At 45.7% G+C, this 18,453-nt stretch overlaps 1 protein-coding gene across 2 annotated transcripts in view; it reads right to left on the bottom strand.

The window, feature by feature from the left end:
* LOC124805306 (putative beta-carotene-binding protein) overlaps positions 1 to 17,822 on the bottom strand; it is a 95,641-nt gene extending 77,819 nt beyond the window's left edge. The window contains exon 1 of one of the 2 annotated variants that reach the window (XM_047265821.1): positions 17,736 to 17,822. In XM_047265821.1, coding sequence (XP_047121777.1) covers positions 17,736 to 17,796 — 61 coding nt within the window. In that variant the 5' untranslated portion in view covers positions 17,797 to 17,822. The remainder of the gene's footprint in view (positions 1 to 17,735) is intronic. The other variant, XM_047265822.1, reaches the window with a different exon arrangement.
* Positions 17,823 to 18,453: the final 631 nt, after the last annotated feature.

Below are 18,453 nucleotides of genomic sequence, written 5' to 3'. Positions count from 1 at the left end.
TTTTCGATAAAGCCATAACGGTCGTCGTCCGTTGTGACCGAGCGCCTCTAGGCGCTTCAGTCTGGAACCGTGCGACCGCTGCGGTCGCAGGTTCGAATCCTGCCTCGGGCATGGATGTGTGTGATGTGCTTAGGTTAGTTAGGTTTAAGTTGTTGTTCTAGGTGACTGATGACCTCAGATGTTAAGTCCCATAGTGCTCAGAGCCATTTATTTTAGCCACAACGGTCCCCGGGTCGTTTTACGTGGCAAGTACCTCAGAACCCGGCATCCTGAGTTGAGGAACGGAGAGCGCCGAAAGTTCTCTATAACCCTAAGCTCTGGGCACGCTACAATGACCACAGTGCAGCGCGGCGGTGGAGTGTTACGTGTCACAGGGAACGGATATCTTGAGTTAAGTGCTCGAATCGCGAGGATGGCAAAAACGTCTATAAAAAATCTCAATCTGAAGGTGGGCTGCGCATCAGTGAGATGTTTGGCTGTATGGCAGAACAGTCATTAGAAAGCAACCTCTGCACCTCAGTTGTACGCTGAGGTGCAAAATATAAGGAGGAAAAAAATTTCCGCATGATGTGCCACTGCCAAGTAACATAGCTACATGAAACTTGGACTGTACAAAGAAAGATCTGCTATATGCCAGAAGCTAACCGAAAGAAATAGCAATGAGACGCTCAGAAATAACATTTTTATTAAGAGACTATAACACATTGAAGTCATGGCGTTTTGTGATGGTCCACTGAACACACAAAATGGGACATGGTCCTCAACAGTGCGTGCAATCATCACGGACGACAGTACATGATTTGCAACGCTCCTTTGTTGGCCACAAGGTTGATAAAGAGTTGTTATGGTAGGATGTCCCATTCCTCTTCGAGGGCGGTTGACAGCTGGTGGAAGGTCGTTTGTGCGAGCACACGTGCTCCAGTAGGCCTACACCTTCTCAAGGCATCCCGCAAGCGCTCGGTGGGATTTACGTTGGGGGTATGGGCAGCCCAGTCCTTTTGCCAAGTATCATCGTGGACCAAGAACTCCTCCACCTGCACTGCATCGATAAAAATACAGTTAGAGCCGAATGCACTCCTGAAAAAATGCGCATGGCGAATGATTACAGTGTCACAATAATGTTGACCGGTGAGTGTATTTGTTCAGAGATTTGGAGGTCAGTACGAGCATGCAACACTTTACCTCCCCTCGCCATAACACCTGCACCATCAAAACGATCACGTTCAAAATGGCCCTCAGCACTATGGGGCTTAACATCTGAGGTCATCAGTCCCCTAGAACTTAGAACTACTTAAACCTAACTAACCTAAGGACATCACACACATCCATGTCCGAGGCAGGATTCGAACCTACAACCGTAGCGGTCGCGCGGTTCCAGACTGAAGCGCCTAGAACCGCTTGGCCACATCTGCCTGCCGATCATGTTCGACAATGTTCCTGGGTGCATGACGTATTCCCACAACTCGCCATAGGAGAATACGTCCAGAATACTTCGTCGTTTTTGTGATCCATGTGCTGTGATGTGGGGGGCATAATATTGCATGGCAATACTAACCTCCAAATCTTTGAACACGGTAAACACACTGCTCAACGTTGTTGTAACATTGTACTCTTTCCGCTTGAGCGTCTCTTCAAGGGTTCATCCAACCCTGACTATTTTTATGGGTGAAAATAATCTACCGCATCGAACAGCGCAGGAGCTGTTGGAAGAGAGGAGATTCGGTTAATGCACTGTCCTACCCGATCCCACTGCTTAATCGCATCGAACACATGTGGGATGTGTTGGAGATACATTTTGCGGCAATATCACACACACCAACGACCATGCAGCAGTGCTGGTGGAGGAATGGAACGCCCTACCAGAAGAAGTCTTTACCAGCCTTGAGACCAGCTTGGAAAATACGTTGCAGAACATGCACCGCCGCCTGTGATCATCGTACACCCTGTTAAGGATCGTGACACAAAACGGAAATCCATGAATTGACACCTCGCGTGTAGATCATACTCCGCAAGCCACCCAATGGAGTGTGGCGGAGTGTACTTTTGTTCCGCTAACTGAGCGGTCCAACCCTGTCCACTCGGGAGTGGCGCGTGGGAAGAATGATTGTCAATAAGCTTCTGTACTGGCTCTGATTTCTCGAATTTTCTTCTTGTGGTCAATACGCGAGGCGTATGTGGGGGAAAGTACACTACTGGCCATTAAAATTGCAACACCAAAAACAAACGGAGATGATAAACGGGTATTCATTGGACACATATATTATACTAGAACTGACATTTGATTACATTTTCAAGCAATTTAGGTGCATAGAGCCTGAGAAATCAGTACCCAGAACAAGCACCACTGGCCTTAATAACGGCCTTGATACGCCTGGGCATTCAGTTAAACAGAGCTTGGATGGCGTGTACAGGTACAGCTGCCCACGCAGCTTCAACACGATACCACGGTTCATCAAGACTAGTGACTGGCGTATTGTGACGGGCCAGTTGCTCGGCCACCATTGACCAGACGTTTTCAATTGGTGTGAGATCTGGAGTATGTGCTGGCCAGGGCAGCAGTCGAACATTTTCTGTATCCAGAAAAGCCCCTACAGGACCTTCAAATGCGGTCGTGCACTATCCTGCTGAAATGTAGGGTTTCGCAGGGATCGAATGAAGGGTAGAGCCACGGGTCGTAACACATCTGAAATGTAACGTCCACTGTTCAAAGTGCCGTCAATGCGAACAAGAGGTGACCGAGACGTGTAACCAATGGCACCCCGTCCCATCACATCGGGAGATACGCCAGTATGGCGATGACGAATACACCCTCCCAATGTGCGTTCACTGCCATGTCGCCAAACACGGATGCGACCATAATGATACCGTAAACACAACCTGGATTCATCCGAAAAATGACGTTTTGCCATTGGTGCACCCAGGTTCGTCGTTGAGTACACCATCGCAGGCGTTCCTGTCTGTGATGCAGCGTCAAGAGTAACCGCAGCCATGGTCTCCGAGCTGATAGTCCATGCTGCTGCAAACGTCGTCGAACTGTTCGTGCAGATGGTTGTTGTCTTGCAAACGTCCCCATCTGTTGACTCAGGGATCGAGACGTGGCCGCACGATCCGTTACAGCCATGCGGCCAAGATGCCTGTCATCTCGACAGCTAGTGATACGAGGCGGTTGGAATCCAGAACGGCGTTCCATATTGCCCTCCTGAACCCATCGATTCCATATCCTGCTAACAGTCGCAACGCGAGCACCAATGTCGCGAATCGTGATAGGCTACAATCCGACCTTTATCAAAGTCGGAAACGTAATGGTACGCATTTCTCCTCCTTACACGAGGCATCACAACAACGTTTCACCAGGCAACGCCGGTCGACTGCTGTTTGTGTATGAGAAACCAGTTGGAAACTTTCCCCATGTCAGCACGTTGTAGATGTTGCCACCGGCGCCAACCTTGTGTGAATGCTCTGAAAAGCTAATCATTTGCATATCACAGCATCTTCCTCCTGTCGGTTAAATTTCGCGTCTGTAGTACGTCTTCTTCGTGGTGTAGCAATTTCAATGGCCGATAGTGTAATATGCTGTCTTACTCTTCGCAGAAACTACTCTCTCGAAGTTTCAATAGCAAATCTCTCCGTGATGCACAATGTCTCTCTTATAAATTTTGCCAATGGAATTTGTTGCGCATCTCCGTAATGCTTTCGCGGCGGCTAAAAGATCGCGTGACGAAAGGCGCCGCTCTTCGTCAGCTCTTCTCTAACTCTTCTATCAGTCCCGCCTGGTACGGATTCATCATGAACAGTACTCAAGAACCGGTGGAACAAGCGCCTTATAAGCAGCTTCCTTTGCGGATGCGGTATATTTCCTTAAGATTCCTCCTATAAATCTGAGACTAGCACCTGGTTTACCCGCTATTTGATTTATGTGGTCATTCCACTTAACGGCGCTCTGGATACTTGCTGACCACCTCTTCTAAGAAGAAAAAGTTCAAAGCCACACCCTCAGCCAGTAAAGCAATGGAGATGGGGACTCTGAAGGAGCAATTTTATTTGAATTCCACCTTCATGGTGCAAACATCAACTCAGAAGTGTATCGTGCCACAATCAGGAAATTTAAAAAGGACTTCAACGTGCTCGTCGCCAGAAATATGCATGCGAATTTTCATTTTTCATGACAACACAAGGCTTCACACAAGTCTGCACCCTCCAGAGAGGAGCTCACAAAACTTCTCTGGCTTCTTCTTCCTCATCTACCCTATAGGCCAGCTCTTGCACCTTCTGACTTCCATCTATTTGGCTCGGCGGGAAGCGGAAAGCAGTTCCTGGATGATGGGATTGTTAATTGATGCAGCAAGACGTTGGTTCCGACATCGAGCAGTAGAGTGCTACCATATGGGCATACAACACCCCCCCCCCCCCCGCCCCCAATAAGGTGGCGCCAGGCCATCGCATTCAACGGAGATTATGTTGAAAAGCAGAGTTTTTTACCGAAAAGAGTGGGGAATAATATATTGTATAGGAATTCCGACTAAAATCAACCCGCCTTCAGGAAAAAATCTGTTGCATAAGACATTGGACGCCCCTCGCACATATCGAAGAACTCCAAGGAATGGGAAAGCAAACGAGTCCTTGAAATATAGAATCGTTAGAAAAGTGTTGATGATGAGCTTCAGAAGCCAGCGACTTATATCTTGGCTTTCAGTCTATAAAAGTTTCCTCAGTACTTTCCAGCAGACTTTCGTCATGTTGAAGTAATCTGATATGCTGCTTTCGACGTCAAAGCTTTGGTCACACCACAATGGACTGTAATATTCAGGCACCCTGTCACCACGTACCAGGTAGCCACTGTGCTGCACCACCCATCTGTGTCAATTGTTCCCAAGTCCTTCAAGTTGTGAGCAAGGAACGTACATTTTCCCGGAAGAGAAAGAATACAGAAGATTAAAATCACATACAGAATCTCATAGTTTGACGCGAAGAAGACGTTTGAGGTGTAGTAGCCACCCATTTCTGTCAAATTGATTGCATCAGCACTGAAGCAGCCTTTACAGAAGACTACTGTTCGCAACCAGACTCTGACAGCTGAGCACAGCACATCCACCTCACCTTGAAAATGCAGCAGAAATCCTCCACCACAAGTCCAACAACTATGTCTGCCTACCAAAGCAATAATGACTTTTGTCGAGTACACTGTCAGAAAAGATAGCAGACCCTCACGGCAGGCAGTAGGAGAGGCTCAGGAAAATGTTCCCGTTATAGTGGCCTTGCCCCAAAATCCAAGCTGTTGACGGAAACGGGCAGGCCAAAGTCATCATGTCCAGAATCATTAGACTATGCGACTTTCGTCTTGTCTGCTAAATGAGACGACGATGATACCATTGACGGTATCAACGTGGACTTCTTTCTGAGGGAAATGGCAAGTCCCTCGGGTAACACTTCCTCCCCCCCCCCCCTCCTCCCCCCCCCCCTCCCCACTATCTTGCACAGCTTTAGTCTCTCCACCACGGAGACAAAAACAGAGGAACACCTCACCATTAAGTTGGCTTCCATACTTTATTTTCACTGGAACTTCGGCGGTTCGGGACACATGTAGAGGAACTACGTCCATTGGCTCATGCATTGACCAATTTGTGTGTGTCTTCGGGAGATGTATTATTAATTCGCTAATGCCCCTCAGCCATCTGGCTACTGGCTTCCCAAAAACGACTGCGAGAGCGGAGAGAGAGCAGATGGAAGTGTGGCAGTTTTGTAAACCAGGCCTACCATTGCTAGCTTCTCTCTCTGACAGCCGGCTATAACTGATCGTTGTAACACTGCAAACATCTCATATGTTGACAATCTGATCATTCCAGCGGGTCCCAGTGAGGTTCAAGACGAAGAGACTCTCTGTGATCTCCTTACTTCATTCTCTGTGGTGGTGGTAATGCATGCGACATCCCTTTGGCTCAGCAGTCATCTGTCCCAGGGATAGAATAATTGCCATTCTTTTCATGACCTTATGTGCGTGTTTCCTGAGTGTGGAGCTGAGCAGGCAGTTCAGCAGCTCAACAGAGCCGTACCCTGGTACCTATCCTTCTGTGTGCTCTCCAGTCTGTAACACTTATATCCATTAGGATATATTTTTGTAAAGTATACATGAAAAAACAAAAGAATATGTCGAAATATTAAATTATTATAATATGAATGGGTTTGTGAAAGAAGTATGTTTGTTAACAGTTGGAAATTTGTGAAAAGGTCTTATGGGACCAAACGGCTGAGGTCATCGGTCACTAAGCTTACGCACTACTTAATCTAACAAGGACAACACACAGACCCAAGCCCGAGAGAGGACTCGAACCTCCGACGGCGGGGAGCCGCCCGGACCGTGAGAAGGCGCCAAGACCGCGCGGCTATCCCACGGGGCAGTTAAAAGCTGAGTCATACTTAGGGCTCTTGTATTTGTAACATGTAAACGCTGTATGGAAGTCCCTCAGCAACTAAAGTGGCACTGAGCGATTTAAAAGGTGGGTTTCGCGGTCGAACTGAACGGCTCCTTTGTGTGAACGGCACGCAGTGAGTGGCTAGCCTTAGCACGGTACACCTTGACGGTGCTAAAAGAGACAATTTGAAGCTGAATTAGAAGGGATTTGCCTCGGATGTGGATCTGGCTATTATCTGGTATTCATAGTATTCATGGAATAATGGAATGGCTCTAATATGTTGGAAATCCGACGACAAGAAGAGATTTTATAGAGCATTCACACAAGAGCCGTGAGTACAGTTAGCAGCCATTTCGCCTGCCACTAATCTTCGCCACTGCTTCACAGACTTCATACATTCAGTTACGTAATGGACATTGGTATGGAACAGTTAATTTGTGTGTTCTTTCAATAATAATCACGTAAATCATCAATTCGTGTTCGAAATCATAACTTCAATTCTGATCACGAACCTACGCAGGGTCCTCATCTAAGTGCTACTAAAACCGAGTATCCCGACTTCTGGCATTCATTGTTTAAAGGTGATTTTTGTCTAAAGTAAAAGGAGTAGTAAAAGTTAAAATAAGAGTAAAGTTCGTGATCAGTGCTTTGTTTATGGACTACTCCAAGTGAAATTGTTAAGGTAGGAGCTTTAAGTACGCAAATTTAAAGATCAATCAATAATATAGAGAAAACCTTAATTTTTTTAAAGCTAGAACCATAAAATGAAGTTGGTTGGCTTTTGCTAAAGTATCCTTAGTTTATTACAAAATATACACTCCTGGAAATGGAAAAAAGAACACATTGACACCGGTGTGTCAGACCCACCATACTTGCTCCGGACACCGCGAGAGGGCTGTACAAGCAATGATCACACGCACGGCACAGCGGACACACCAGGAACCGCGGTGTTGGCCGTCGAATGGCGCTAGCTGCGCAGCATTTGTGCACCGCCGCCGTCAGTGTCAGCCAGTTTGCCGTGGCATACGGAGCTCCATCGCAGTCTTCGAACACTGGTAGCATGCCGCGACAGCGTGGACGTGAACCGTATGTGCAGTTGACGGACTTTGAGCGAGGGCGTATAGTGGGCATGCGGGAGGCCGGGTGGACGTACCGCCGAATTGCTCAACACGTGGGGCGTGAGGTCTCCACAGTACATCGATGTTGTCGCCAGTGGTCGGCGGAAGGTGCACGTGCCCGTCGACCTGGGACCGGACCGCAGCGACGCACGGATGCACGCCAAGACCGTAGGATCCTACGCAATGCCGTAGGGGACCGCACCGCCACTTCCCAGCAAATCAGGGACACTGTTGCTCCTGGGGTATCGGCGAGGACCATTCGCAACCGTCTCCATGAAGCTGGGCTACGGTCCCGCACACCGTTAGGCCGTCTTCCGCTCACGCCCCAACATCGTGCAGCCCGCCTCCAGTGGTGTCGCGACAGGCGTGAATGGAGGGACGAATGGAGACGTGTCGTCTTCAGCGATGAGAGTCGCTGCTGCCTTGGTGCCAATGATGGTCGTATGCGTGTTTGGCGCCGTGCAGGTGAGCGCCACAATCAGGACTGCATACGACCGAGGCACACAGGGCCAACACCCGGCATCATGGTGTGGGGAGCGATCTCCTACACTGGCCGTACACCACTGGTGATCGTCGAGGGGACACTGAATAGTGCACGGTACATCCAAACCGTCATCGAACCCATCGTTCTACCATTCCTAGACCGGCAAGGGAACTTGCTGTTCCAACAGTACAATGCACGTCCGCATGTATCCCGTGCCACCCAACGTGCTCTAGAAGGTGTAAGTCAACTACCCTGGCCAGCAAGATCTCCGGATCTGTCCCCCATTGAGCATGTTTGGGACTGGATGATGCGTCGTCTCACGCGGTCTGCACGTCCAGCACGAACGCTGGTCCAAGTGAGGCGCCAGGTGGAAATGGCATGGCAAGCCGTTCCACAGGACTACATCCAGCATCTCTACGATCGTCTCCATGGGAGAATAGCAGCCTGCATTGCTGCGAAAGGTGGATATACACTGTACTAGTGCCGACATTGTGCATGCTCTGTTGCCTGTGTCTATGTGCCTGTGGTTCTGTCAGTGTGATCATGTGATGTATCTGACCCCAGGAATGTGTCAATAAAGTTTCCCCTTCCTGGGACAATGAATTCACGGTGTTCTTATTTCAATTTCCAGGAGTGTAGTTTTATAGAGTTACAGTGCAAGATTGTGTAAATATTATTTCCAAGAATAAGAGCTTCACAGGTGGTTAAAGAACAAGTACACATAGATCTTAAATGAATCGATTTGCGGCAGTACTATTAGAAGTGAAGTTATGCACATTTTCAAAGATGCCCAACATGAATGGTTCCTTTTGAAGTTAATTAAGCCTATGGTTGCATTTTATTACCTTACAAGGTAATTTAAACGAATGATTAGCTTTCAGAAATAGTTTTACATTTACAATAATCAAGTGAAACTATACCTGTTCATGGGTCCCCATCACATTGTTCTCCTGTTAAGAAAAAATGAACTATTCCTGTTACTAATGAAAACAGCTATATGCATAAGAGCTTAAACAGTGTATTTAAGATGTTACTCATTTTTATTTGTGTTATTCATGTCAGTCAAGATAGAAGCCCCTCATGTCCAAAATTAGTTCTGCATTTAATGCAGTGATGTTTCAGTATTTTGATTCAGTAATGCCATCATCAGTATGAGCTCGGTGCAATTTTGGTCCCCATAATTTACTGGTGTGTGTGTTATTGGTAACTGCTGCTACACACAGTACAGAGTGCACTGTATCCTGTTTGATATTCAAAGGAAAATCTCAACAAAAGTAACTTCAATTTCTAATATCCAATTTTCTCAAATATATATTTCCAAATTAATGTGCCTAATTAGGCTGGCGACCGTTATTTTTTTCTGTCACTTACAATTTTACCACTTCTAGTAACTCCCAAGGTTAAGCCCCGTTTGGTTTTACTGTCAACTTGTAATCCGAGACCTTTTCCACTTGACACACGCACAGTCGAACTTTGAAATCCTCTCAGAGGGTAACATTACCGTGTTTCACGGGACATTAGTGTTATACGTAGCTTTTCCCGTGACAGAACTAAAGGTTCAGTTATAAGGGCATAGTGTTATAAATCCTTGTACAGGCCGTTCAATGTGAAGTGGTCGATGACGTGCACTCAAGTGATCACGCTGCAGTCTCGGTTCACCCATAGACAGAGTAGTCCCCGAAAGACTGCTAGGCTGAGTGCTCAGTAGGGCCGAGAGGACGCTATACGGCAAACTTGCGTCGTTTAATCACTATAACAGTGTCGATGATTGCATGGGTCACACAGCAAACTTGACCATCACGTGACTCAGGGTTCCATTCTGAAGTATTCAGAACAGCTAAAAAGGCAGCCTTCCCATTGGTGGATCAGCGAATGCCGCTCTGCAATCAGGACCATGTTGGTGGTTCTGAATAGGGTCAAGTGTCGACCAAATCCGAAGAACCTACTGATCATTCGGGTCGTGGAGGCAAAATGTCGCCAAATTATTAGGGAGAACAACCCATAGTAACTGCTGTAGTAACTGCTTTTGACCACTATAAACCGTTCCACCAGAAATTGTTGGGCAAACCACCTGGTTGACTTCTGGGAGAAGAGGGATGTGCCGCTTTGCTGTTGTTATGGGAAAATGGGAGTCTGTGGCCGCGCGGTCTTGGGCGCCTTGCTACGGTTCGCGTGCCGCGTGGTCCCCCTCACCCCCCCCCCCCTTTATCCCCCGCCCCCCACCCCCTTCGAAGGTTCGAGTCCTACCTCTGGCATGGGTGTGTATGCTGTCCTTAGTGTAAGTTAGTTTAAGTTAGATTAAGTAGTGTGTAAGCCTAGAGACCGACAATCTTAGCAGTTTGGTCCCATTGGTACTTACCACAAATTTCCAATTTCTAATGGGGACTGTCGCCCAACCCGTGATACATTTCGTACACCCTGGTTGCCTATTTTGCAACACTCGCGCAACATCCAGCTAGAGAGTAGCTACTGAGAGGCCATTTGGGACTTCAGCTCCATCACTGGTGAAGAATACAACTGCCCCTTCTCGATACAGGAGATGGATCCTGAACTATGTGCAGCTCGTGACGGGTCACCAGATTCCGATGCGGTTCATTACAGCATGTTACGGCACCGCAAACAGGTGGGGAAAAGAAATCCTCCTCCCCTTTTTAACTTCATTTCAGCTTCAGGTCATTTTTCCAATTAGTGGCGAGAGACAGTATTAACTCCACTTTTGAAACTCAGGAAGGAATCCACTAACCCGAGTAGTTATCGTTGTGCTGGAGACGATGGTCAACCGCCTTTTAACTCGGTCTTAGGATGAGAAGGTCGCTGGTTCAAATGGCTCTGAGCACTCCCCTAGAACTTAGAACTGCTTAAACCTAACTAAGGACATCACACACATCCAGGATTCGAACCTGCGACCGCAGCGGTCGCGCGATTCCAGACTGTAGCGCCTAGAACCGCTCGGCCACCTCGGCCGGCGGATCAGAAGGTATCTCTTCACATTTCCTAACCTGAGTCGACTACAGCGGTTATACAACAGGATTTCCTGCAACAGCATCACCTCCTGAGCATATTTTGACATTCACAAGACTATTGAGCCGTGGTAAAATTTGCTGTTTTGAAGAGCGCGCAGCAGCGCATAGTGTGAAACAGTCGCCCTCCGTTTCCGGCGGTGGCGCCGCGGTGACAATCGCAGCTTTGGTGTCTCCCTCTGGCGGAAAAGGGGAAAGGTTGCCTGTTCACGTGCATTTAAGGGGCGCTGTAAGCTCGCCAGTGGCAGGTGGTCAGTCAGGGTGTGAGGCTGGGTCAGTCTCGCGTCACCAGTTGCTGGTCCGTCTCTCGTTCGTATTTGTGCGGCAGTTAGTGTCTGTCTGTCGTCAGAGTGCGAGTATGTCTGTCGTTTGGATCAAACTTTAAAGCCAGAAAATGAGAGTCTTGCCGCTCCACCAGTAACAGAACTCAGCTAGTGGTCGCCCGGTCGGGGCTGAGTTCCTGCATCTGAGTCTGCGCGTTAGGCCGCCAGTCTGCTCGAGTTGCGCGGGCAACGGTCATTGGCGGTTGTATCGGTCGATTGGTCGGTCGCGCAATGAGACACAAGATGACTTATCCGCCTTGAGTGTCGGCGCATGTGAGGCCCCCACGTGAGTCCTGTGGGCCGCGCCGTATAGCCGTATAGAAAGGGGTAGCGGCTTCGTGGTCGACACGAGAGCAACAGGAGTCTACCCACGACATCAGTCTGGCCGGTGCGACTGCGACGCCGTGAGACGGGAGATCGGCAAGCCTTCCTGCGTCCGTTGAAGCGGCTGGCAGCGGACGGTTCGGGAGAGCGTTGGGGGTGCTGCGCCAGGTCTTCGCCAAAAATCGCAGTTTATTAGAAGCTGAGTGATTGGAGATATGTTGTTTCATTTACTTGTTAAATTCTACTTGTTTTCATGGTGAGGTCACCAGCCGCTTTGTTTTGGGGGTCGTCCCACCATTCTTCTCCGTTTGCCCATTCACGGGAAGGTGGTTATTTATGAATTGGGTGGTCCGATTTTCCCTTGAGGAGTTGGGGCGGTTTAGAGCAATCTGAGGTTCGGGTTGTTCAGTAATTCTTCTGTCAGTCTGCCATACGTTAATAGCTGCCTCTGTCATGTTTGTCGGATTCAGTGTTAAAGAATTTATTGCTTAAGGTGTAAAGGCCTAATTGCTGAAATATGTTTTTAACTTGCGTATAATCTTGAAAGGCGGTATATTTGTTATGTAGAGCATGTTTGTACATTCTATGTAAGACTGCATTTCATGGGTTTTTATTTAAATGGTCAATTTAGTATATAAAGTTGCCACCCTTCCACCGTAAGAGTTTTCTTTTAAAAACAAGTTGCACTTTCGGTGGCAAGTAATTTTTTAATGTGAGTGTTTTGTGCCATTTCCATCCCTCCTACGGGTGCATAGTTTATGTGTTTGTGTGAGTTGTTAAAATTTTTAGTTTAAAGTAATCGGGTGTGTTGCAGATTTGCACCAGTGCAGTCTTTCATAGGTTGTTGTGAGCGGTCGTGACTACGGCCGTATAGAAAGGGAGCGGCAAGGTTCTCAGCCCGAAAGCTCACACAGTCAAAAAAAAAATTGTTATTTTGCCTCTGAATAAATTGTTACTTAATATTTAGAGGGTGCTTTCTGATTATAATTTTTAAATCTGTATTTTTTTAAAGAAAGGGTTTTTAGGAATAAAATTTCCATTTGTTGAAAGAAATTTGTTTTCATCAGTTACCCACTAGCAACTACTTCCACGCTCACTTTGTGTCATTAAATGTTCTTGGTGAATCTCTAGTAAATAAAGTAAATTCTTTAAGAAAAGATTTTGAAAGTAAATCCACGGTTCAGCTATAATACTACATGGAGGGATATCATTTTCGGGCAGCTTCATGGATGAGAATTTCGAGAATTTCTTCCTAACTTTGTGCTCCTCTTACTCTCACCACGTTATTTTGCCATTCTGCTGTCTTTCAGGCGAAAACAGTGTCCGTCAAGGTAGAGTTTTAAGTGTTAGTGTCTTTGCCACTGCCAGTAATACAGTCACGTTTTAATATTTTTTTTTTTTACTTTAGTTTAGTTCATGTATTAAATTCCTTCTCATACAGAATCTCATCAAGATGGCGACTAGCTCAACAATACATACATATACATCCTCCTTCTTTCACGACTAATCGGCAAGAATTCCTTCATTCTTTTCATGAGAGAAAACACAGATAGCAGAGAAGCTATTCCATGGAGTAAATGGACGCTCCAAGGAATAATTGGGCTTGAAACTACTTTGCATTTATAATCGGAAAGATAAGAAGAGATATTTCGAGATATGTACTGAGTTATATAATTTATAAAATTTCTGAAAATATCGCGGAGAGACAGCTGCAAGAGACATTACAACGTCATTAGTAAAATGTGTTATACAACGACGTTTGTTTGTTGACGACTTCTCTGTCATTTGTCCCTCCTTACGCCTTGCCGCGAAAACTCATCAGATGCAACAGACTATTAAATGGTTGGAGCTATGGGCGGAGAAGAATGGTTTTAATTTCTCCACGGAGAAGTCTGTGTGCATTCTTCTTAACCGGTCATGTTCCAGTTTAGACCTTTCTGTGCTGGGCATGAGAGGCCCTTTCTTAATTTTAGAGACACAGTGAAGTTGCTAGGTCTCACATTCGATTCTAATCTGAAATGATTGCCATATTTTAGAACTTGAGAAGAGGCCTTTGGAAGGACTCTAAAATACATTGGTCAAATTTCATAGAGAGCCGACCGAACTTCACTCCTCTGGTTTTACAGGGCGTTCGTGCGATCTTTGCTTCAGTGTGGGTGCGCGCTTTATGGGACGGCAAGGTCCTCTTATTTAAAAATGTTGGAAGTGATGCACCATGAAGGAGTATGGCTGTCCACCATAGCCTTTAGGAATATCTTCGTACTGAATCTGTTCGCTGAGCCTAGTGAGACACACCGAGCGAGGTGGCGCAGTGGTTAGACACTGGACTCGCATTCGGGAGGACGATGGTTCAATCCCGGGTCCGGCCATCCTGATTTAGGTTTTCCGTGATTTCCCTAAATCACTCCAGGCAAATGCCGGGATGGTTCCTCTGAAAGGGCACGGCCGACTTCCTTCCCCATTCTTCCCTAATCCGATGAGACCGATGACCACGCTGTCTGGTCTCCTTCCCCAAACAACCAACCAACCTAGTGAGACACCGCTTCAAATCAGGCGAGGGCTCCTCATTGCGCGACAGGTCTACAAAACACTGTACGCGCTACACGTACCTGAACGTCACACCGTTGCTCGGACACCGATAAAAAGGCCATTTCCTACACAACGGATTGCTATGAGACTCACGTGAAGGACTGAATTCTCGAAAGGAAGATTAGGGTTTAACGTCCTGTCAACATCGAGGTCATTAGAGACGGACCTTATCGAGATGGGTATGTCCAGTGTTAAATTCTTAAATCGAAGATAGAGTAGATACATAATATATCAAGGCGAAGCGATTAAAATTCCGGCCACCCGCTGAAAAGACTTGTGAAGCCGGCCCCGGACCGAGTACGGACTAGCTTTGCTTGTTTTCCTGTACACGCAGACTCTCATCGCTGGCCACCAGGCTCTTCGTCTCCGCCACAAGAGGTCACGGTGTGCACGGACCAAATTTCCTTCGCACAACACGTAAGTGGAAATAGCCCTCAATGCATCCTGGAATAGAGCTAATAATGTCCTTACAAGTGACTTGAAAATTTTTCTTTCCGCAGTCCGCGGATATAGCAATATACACTTGAGATCCTACAGAGGCTGAGAATTATTTTAGACTCGATCAATTATAAGAAGGACTGCACTCCAGGTTTCGTTTCAATCTCTTTTCCTTAGAACTTGTCGGCCGGGGTGGCCGACCGGTTCTAGGCGGTTGAGGCCTAAAAAAGCTTTAAGGCTCAATGGTTCAAATGGCTTTGAGCACCATGGGACTTAACATCTGAGGTCATCAGTCCCCTAGAACTTCGAACTACTTAAACCTAATTAACCTAAGGGCATCACACACATCCATGCCCGAGGCAGGATTCGAACCTGCGACCGTAGCGGTCGCGTGGTTCCAGACTGCAGCGCCTAGAACCGTCTTTTCGACACATGTGACTGTCTGCCTCTTCACTGCTTGGAGCGTTAGTGTCTCTCCAACTGCCAAACGGTAACTACTTTCGCAGCGAAGAGTGTCGTGGTTGCATTTATTAGACGGTGGTATCCTTCAGTGTTATAACACAGTCTAATAAAAGCTGCTACAACACTCTCTGCTACGAAAGTTTTTACCGCTTGACAGATGGAGCGACACTAACGCTCCAAGTAGTGAAGAGGCAGACAATCACATGTGTTGAAATGATAACGTTCGTTTTTAATTATTTTATACTTAATTAACGAAATAGTTAGTAAATTTCCAAGAGACATGGATTTCCATGGAACACTCGTAAAATCATCCGTACCACGCTGATTCAATGACGTAAGCTACAACTCATTCACGGGGAAATACTTTCGAGTATCAATGACGTAAGCTACAACTCATTCACGGAGAAATACTTTGGAAAATGCGTATGTTGGCAGCTTATTCCGCTGGAAGCAAGAGAATATAAACACTTTTTTTTCATGCATGTAAAATCTATATTTCTGTTGTTAGCTGTTTTACTACGATAGGCACTCTCCTCAACACTTGAACATTTTTTTATGGAGTCCATTCATTCGCCTATTCTTAAACTATACTCGGCTTTCTAATGCACGAATAATTTTTGTAAATGTGGTTATTTCCCTTCAAAAGCGGATATGTTGATGATTCTTGCCGTTTGAGGTTCAAATTTAGCAACAATTGTGGAGCTCGTTTCCTCTAAGTTGGGAAGCAGTATTGTTGTGTTGCTTTTGACGACTTATTATCATGTCTGTGTTGTTTTCTCTTAAGCTACAGCTGTGATGGCTTATTTCGTACCTTAAATAATAAAGATATTACATTCCGTATAGGTTTCCTACACTCCAAATTCACTAATATGGATGAACGAAACTTGACCTTCTTGGGTAGATATACAACGTCTCTTTGCAAAACACCAGATCTACCAGTACTAACTTGTAATATTTTGTTATGAAAGGTAAACAACATTATTCAATAAACATCTGTACGTTACAAGAAAATGGTAAACTGAATGTCCCGTAATGTACTATTTCGTACCTTACCGGACCCTTTGGAAGCTAAAGAGTGACAACTGTGTCATTTTGTAGTTACCGTCGATTTTACGGCATATCGTATTCTACCCATTGTAAAAACTATGTTACAAATCAATACAAACGTTAGTATTCCCACGCATTCGCTACCGTCTTCGGAACTGTTACTTGCTGACCGCCTGGGGCCAAAATGCTTCCAGTGACGTGAAAACTGGAATCTGGCGGTTGAACAGACTTCTTGGCGACGACAAACCAATCCAAAACCAGAAGCTAGATATGAGTATGAAGAAATGAATTGACGGCAATTCAGGGACTCCCAGCGATATCAAGGTAAGCTAATGGAAAAGATACACTCCTGAATCAGATACCCACAAAATAAAAAAGTAGCAGGAAAGTTTCATTAGGCTCATACAACACCTCTTCTGTCCCAACTCCATAAAAAAGAATTAGAAGTAGATTAACTTCCTTTGCTGTTTAGGGAAAAGAGGCTTCATAAAAAATATTAGAAGAACAGAAATAAGTCGAACGAAACTATAACTGGTAGAATCAAATGAGGCAATAGATCTTCAAGCTGTTCTACAACATGTACGCCGTTGACCAGGAGGAATGATTAAGTGCCTCAGATGTTGTGTACGGTTCTATACCCAAGATATGGAAGTAAGCGTGAAGAAAAAAGTATTTTATTTGTAGTGGTGCAATTTGTAATAAGAACACCTGTTTGTAAATAGTACCACGTTGCATCTCTAGACTTGCTATGTTATATCTTTGAAGGTGTAGTAAATTTAGTGACTGACTTTCGGCATATGTGTCTGAGAAAATGGGCCGCACATTATCAGTGATCCAGTAACCATAAAAATGCTGGAAATGTGCAGTTTATGAGAGCTTAGCCTATTTCAAGCGTAAATTTCATTTTCAGTTGTTATAGAATCTTGAAACGTCAACCATATTTAATAATTCATTGACATCTTAATTTTTATTTCAACAATTGTGATTCGCACTATAGAACTCTTTTACACTTCGATAGTAAATACGGTAGTATCACATTGTTACTCGCAAACTAAGTTGTACACTTACAATTAATATCTGTAGCATTGTTTTTAAGGGTTCCCCAGGAAGGTAAAAATAATTCCGACGTCCTATCGTGTTACGATTTTCACTTTGCACAACATTTTTTCAGCAGCCATTGTCACATTTTCTGAGTACGTTTTTGTAATGATGAGTTGATCGAAAATAAAGCCCTAGTTCAGTTCAAAAACTGCAGTAATGTGGGACTGCAACAACTTCAGTATAGCAAAATTAAAGACACTAGTAGTGTCTTGTGTATAGAAACTGGGGAGGACTGCAGACAGGCCTTCTAACTGTAGAATACAGAATCAGATGAGAAGTCCGGTCAATACAAAATCAACACATGTGTTCATATATTCATTTCGTGCTAAGAAAACATCAGGGATCACCACAAGCTCGTTAAGGCATGAAGCCGATACCCGCAGCGTGGGGTAGTTTGCTGAGAGAGTGGAGCAGCTTACCTAACTCGGCGACCGCCATCCCGGCGACGAGCAGGAAAAAGGGTACCAGTCGGTGGTGCATGTCTTGCAGAACGTGGAGTGCAGACATCAGGTACGGTCGCACTTATATGTTGCGGCGAATACGCGGCGTCGCGAGGTCATTACGCGTCCCCACTCCGGCGGCGACAACCACTCGACGGCGGCTACAGCTGTTTGCAGGTAACATGCGAACTTACGTAATTATAAGGAAAATGTGTAACATACGTTCAACATCAGTCAAACTATCTGTACGACAATATCAGTTACTGGGCCAGTTATTTACAACGTCGTCCACGCACGCTGATGAATAGTTTCAATTGCATTCTTCTCTGAGTAGCCATACATAGTGGTTCTAAAGGAAGGAAGATTTGGTTTAACATAGCGACTTCAATGCGAGATGTCTATAACAGTTTCCACAACGAAACGTTGTCTCGAAACCTGGCAGAAAATCCAAAGAGATTCTGGTCGCATGTGAAGTATCTTAGCGGCAATAAACAAACAATGCCTTCTCTGAGCGATTGCAATGGAGATACTATCGAAGACAGTGTTGCCAAAGCAGAGTTACTAAACACAGTCTTCCGAAATGCCTTCACAAAAGAAGACGAAGTAAATATTCCAGAATTCGAATCAAGAACGGCTGCCAACATGAGTAACGTAGAAGTAAATATCCTCGGAGTAGTGAAGCAACTCAAATCACTTA

This window comes from Schistocerca piceifrons, chromosome 7, assembly GCF_021461385.2.
Source record: "Schistocerca piceifrons isolate TAMUIC-IGC-003096 chromosome 7, iqSchPice1.1, whole genome shotgun sequence".
NCBI lineage: Eukaryota > Metazoa > Arthropoda > Insecta > Orthoptera > Acrididae > Schistocerca > Schistocerca piceifrons.
Note: the sequence above shows the minus strand (reverse complement) of the source record. Positions and strands in the feature narration are given on the sequence as shown.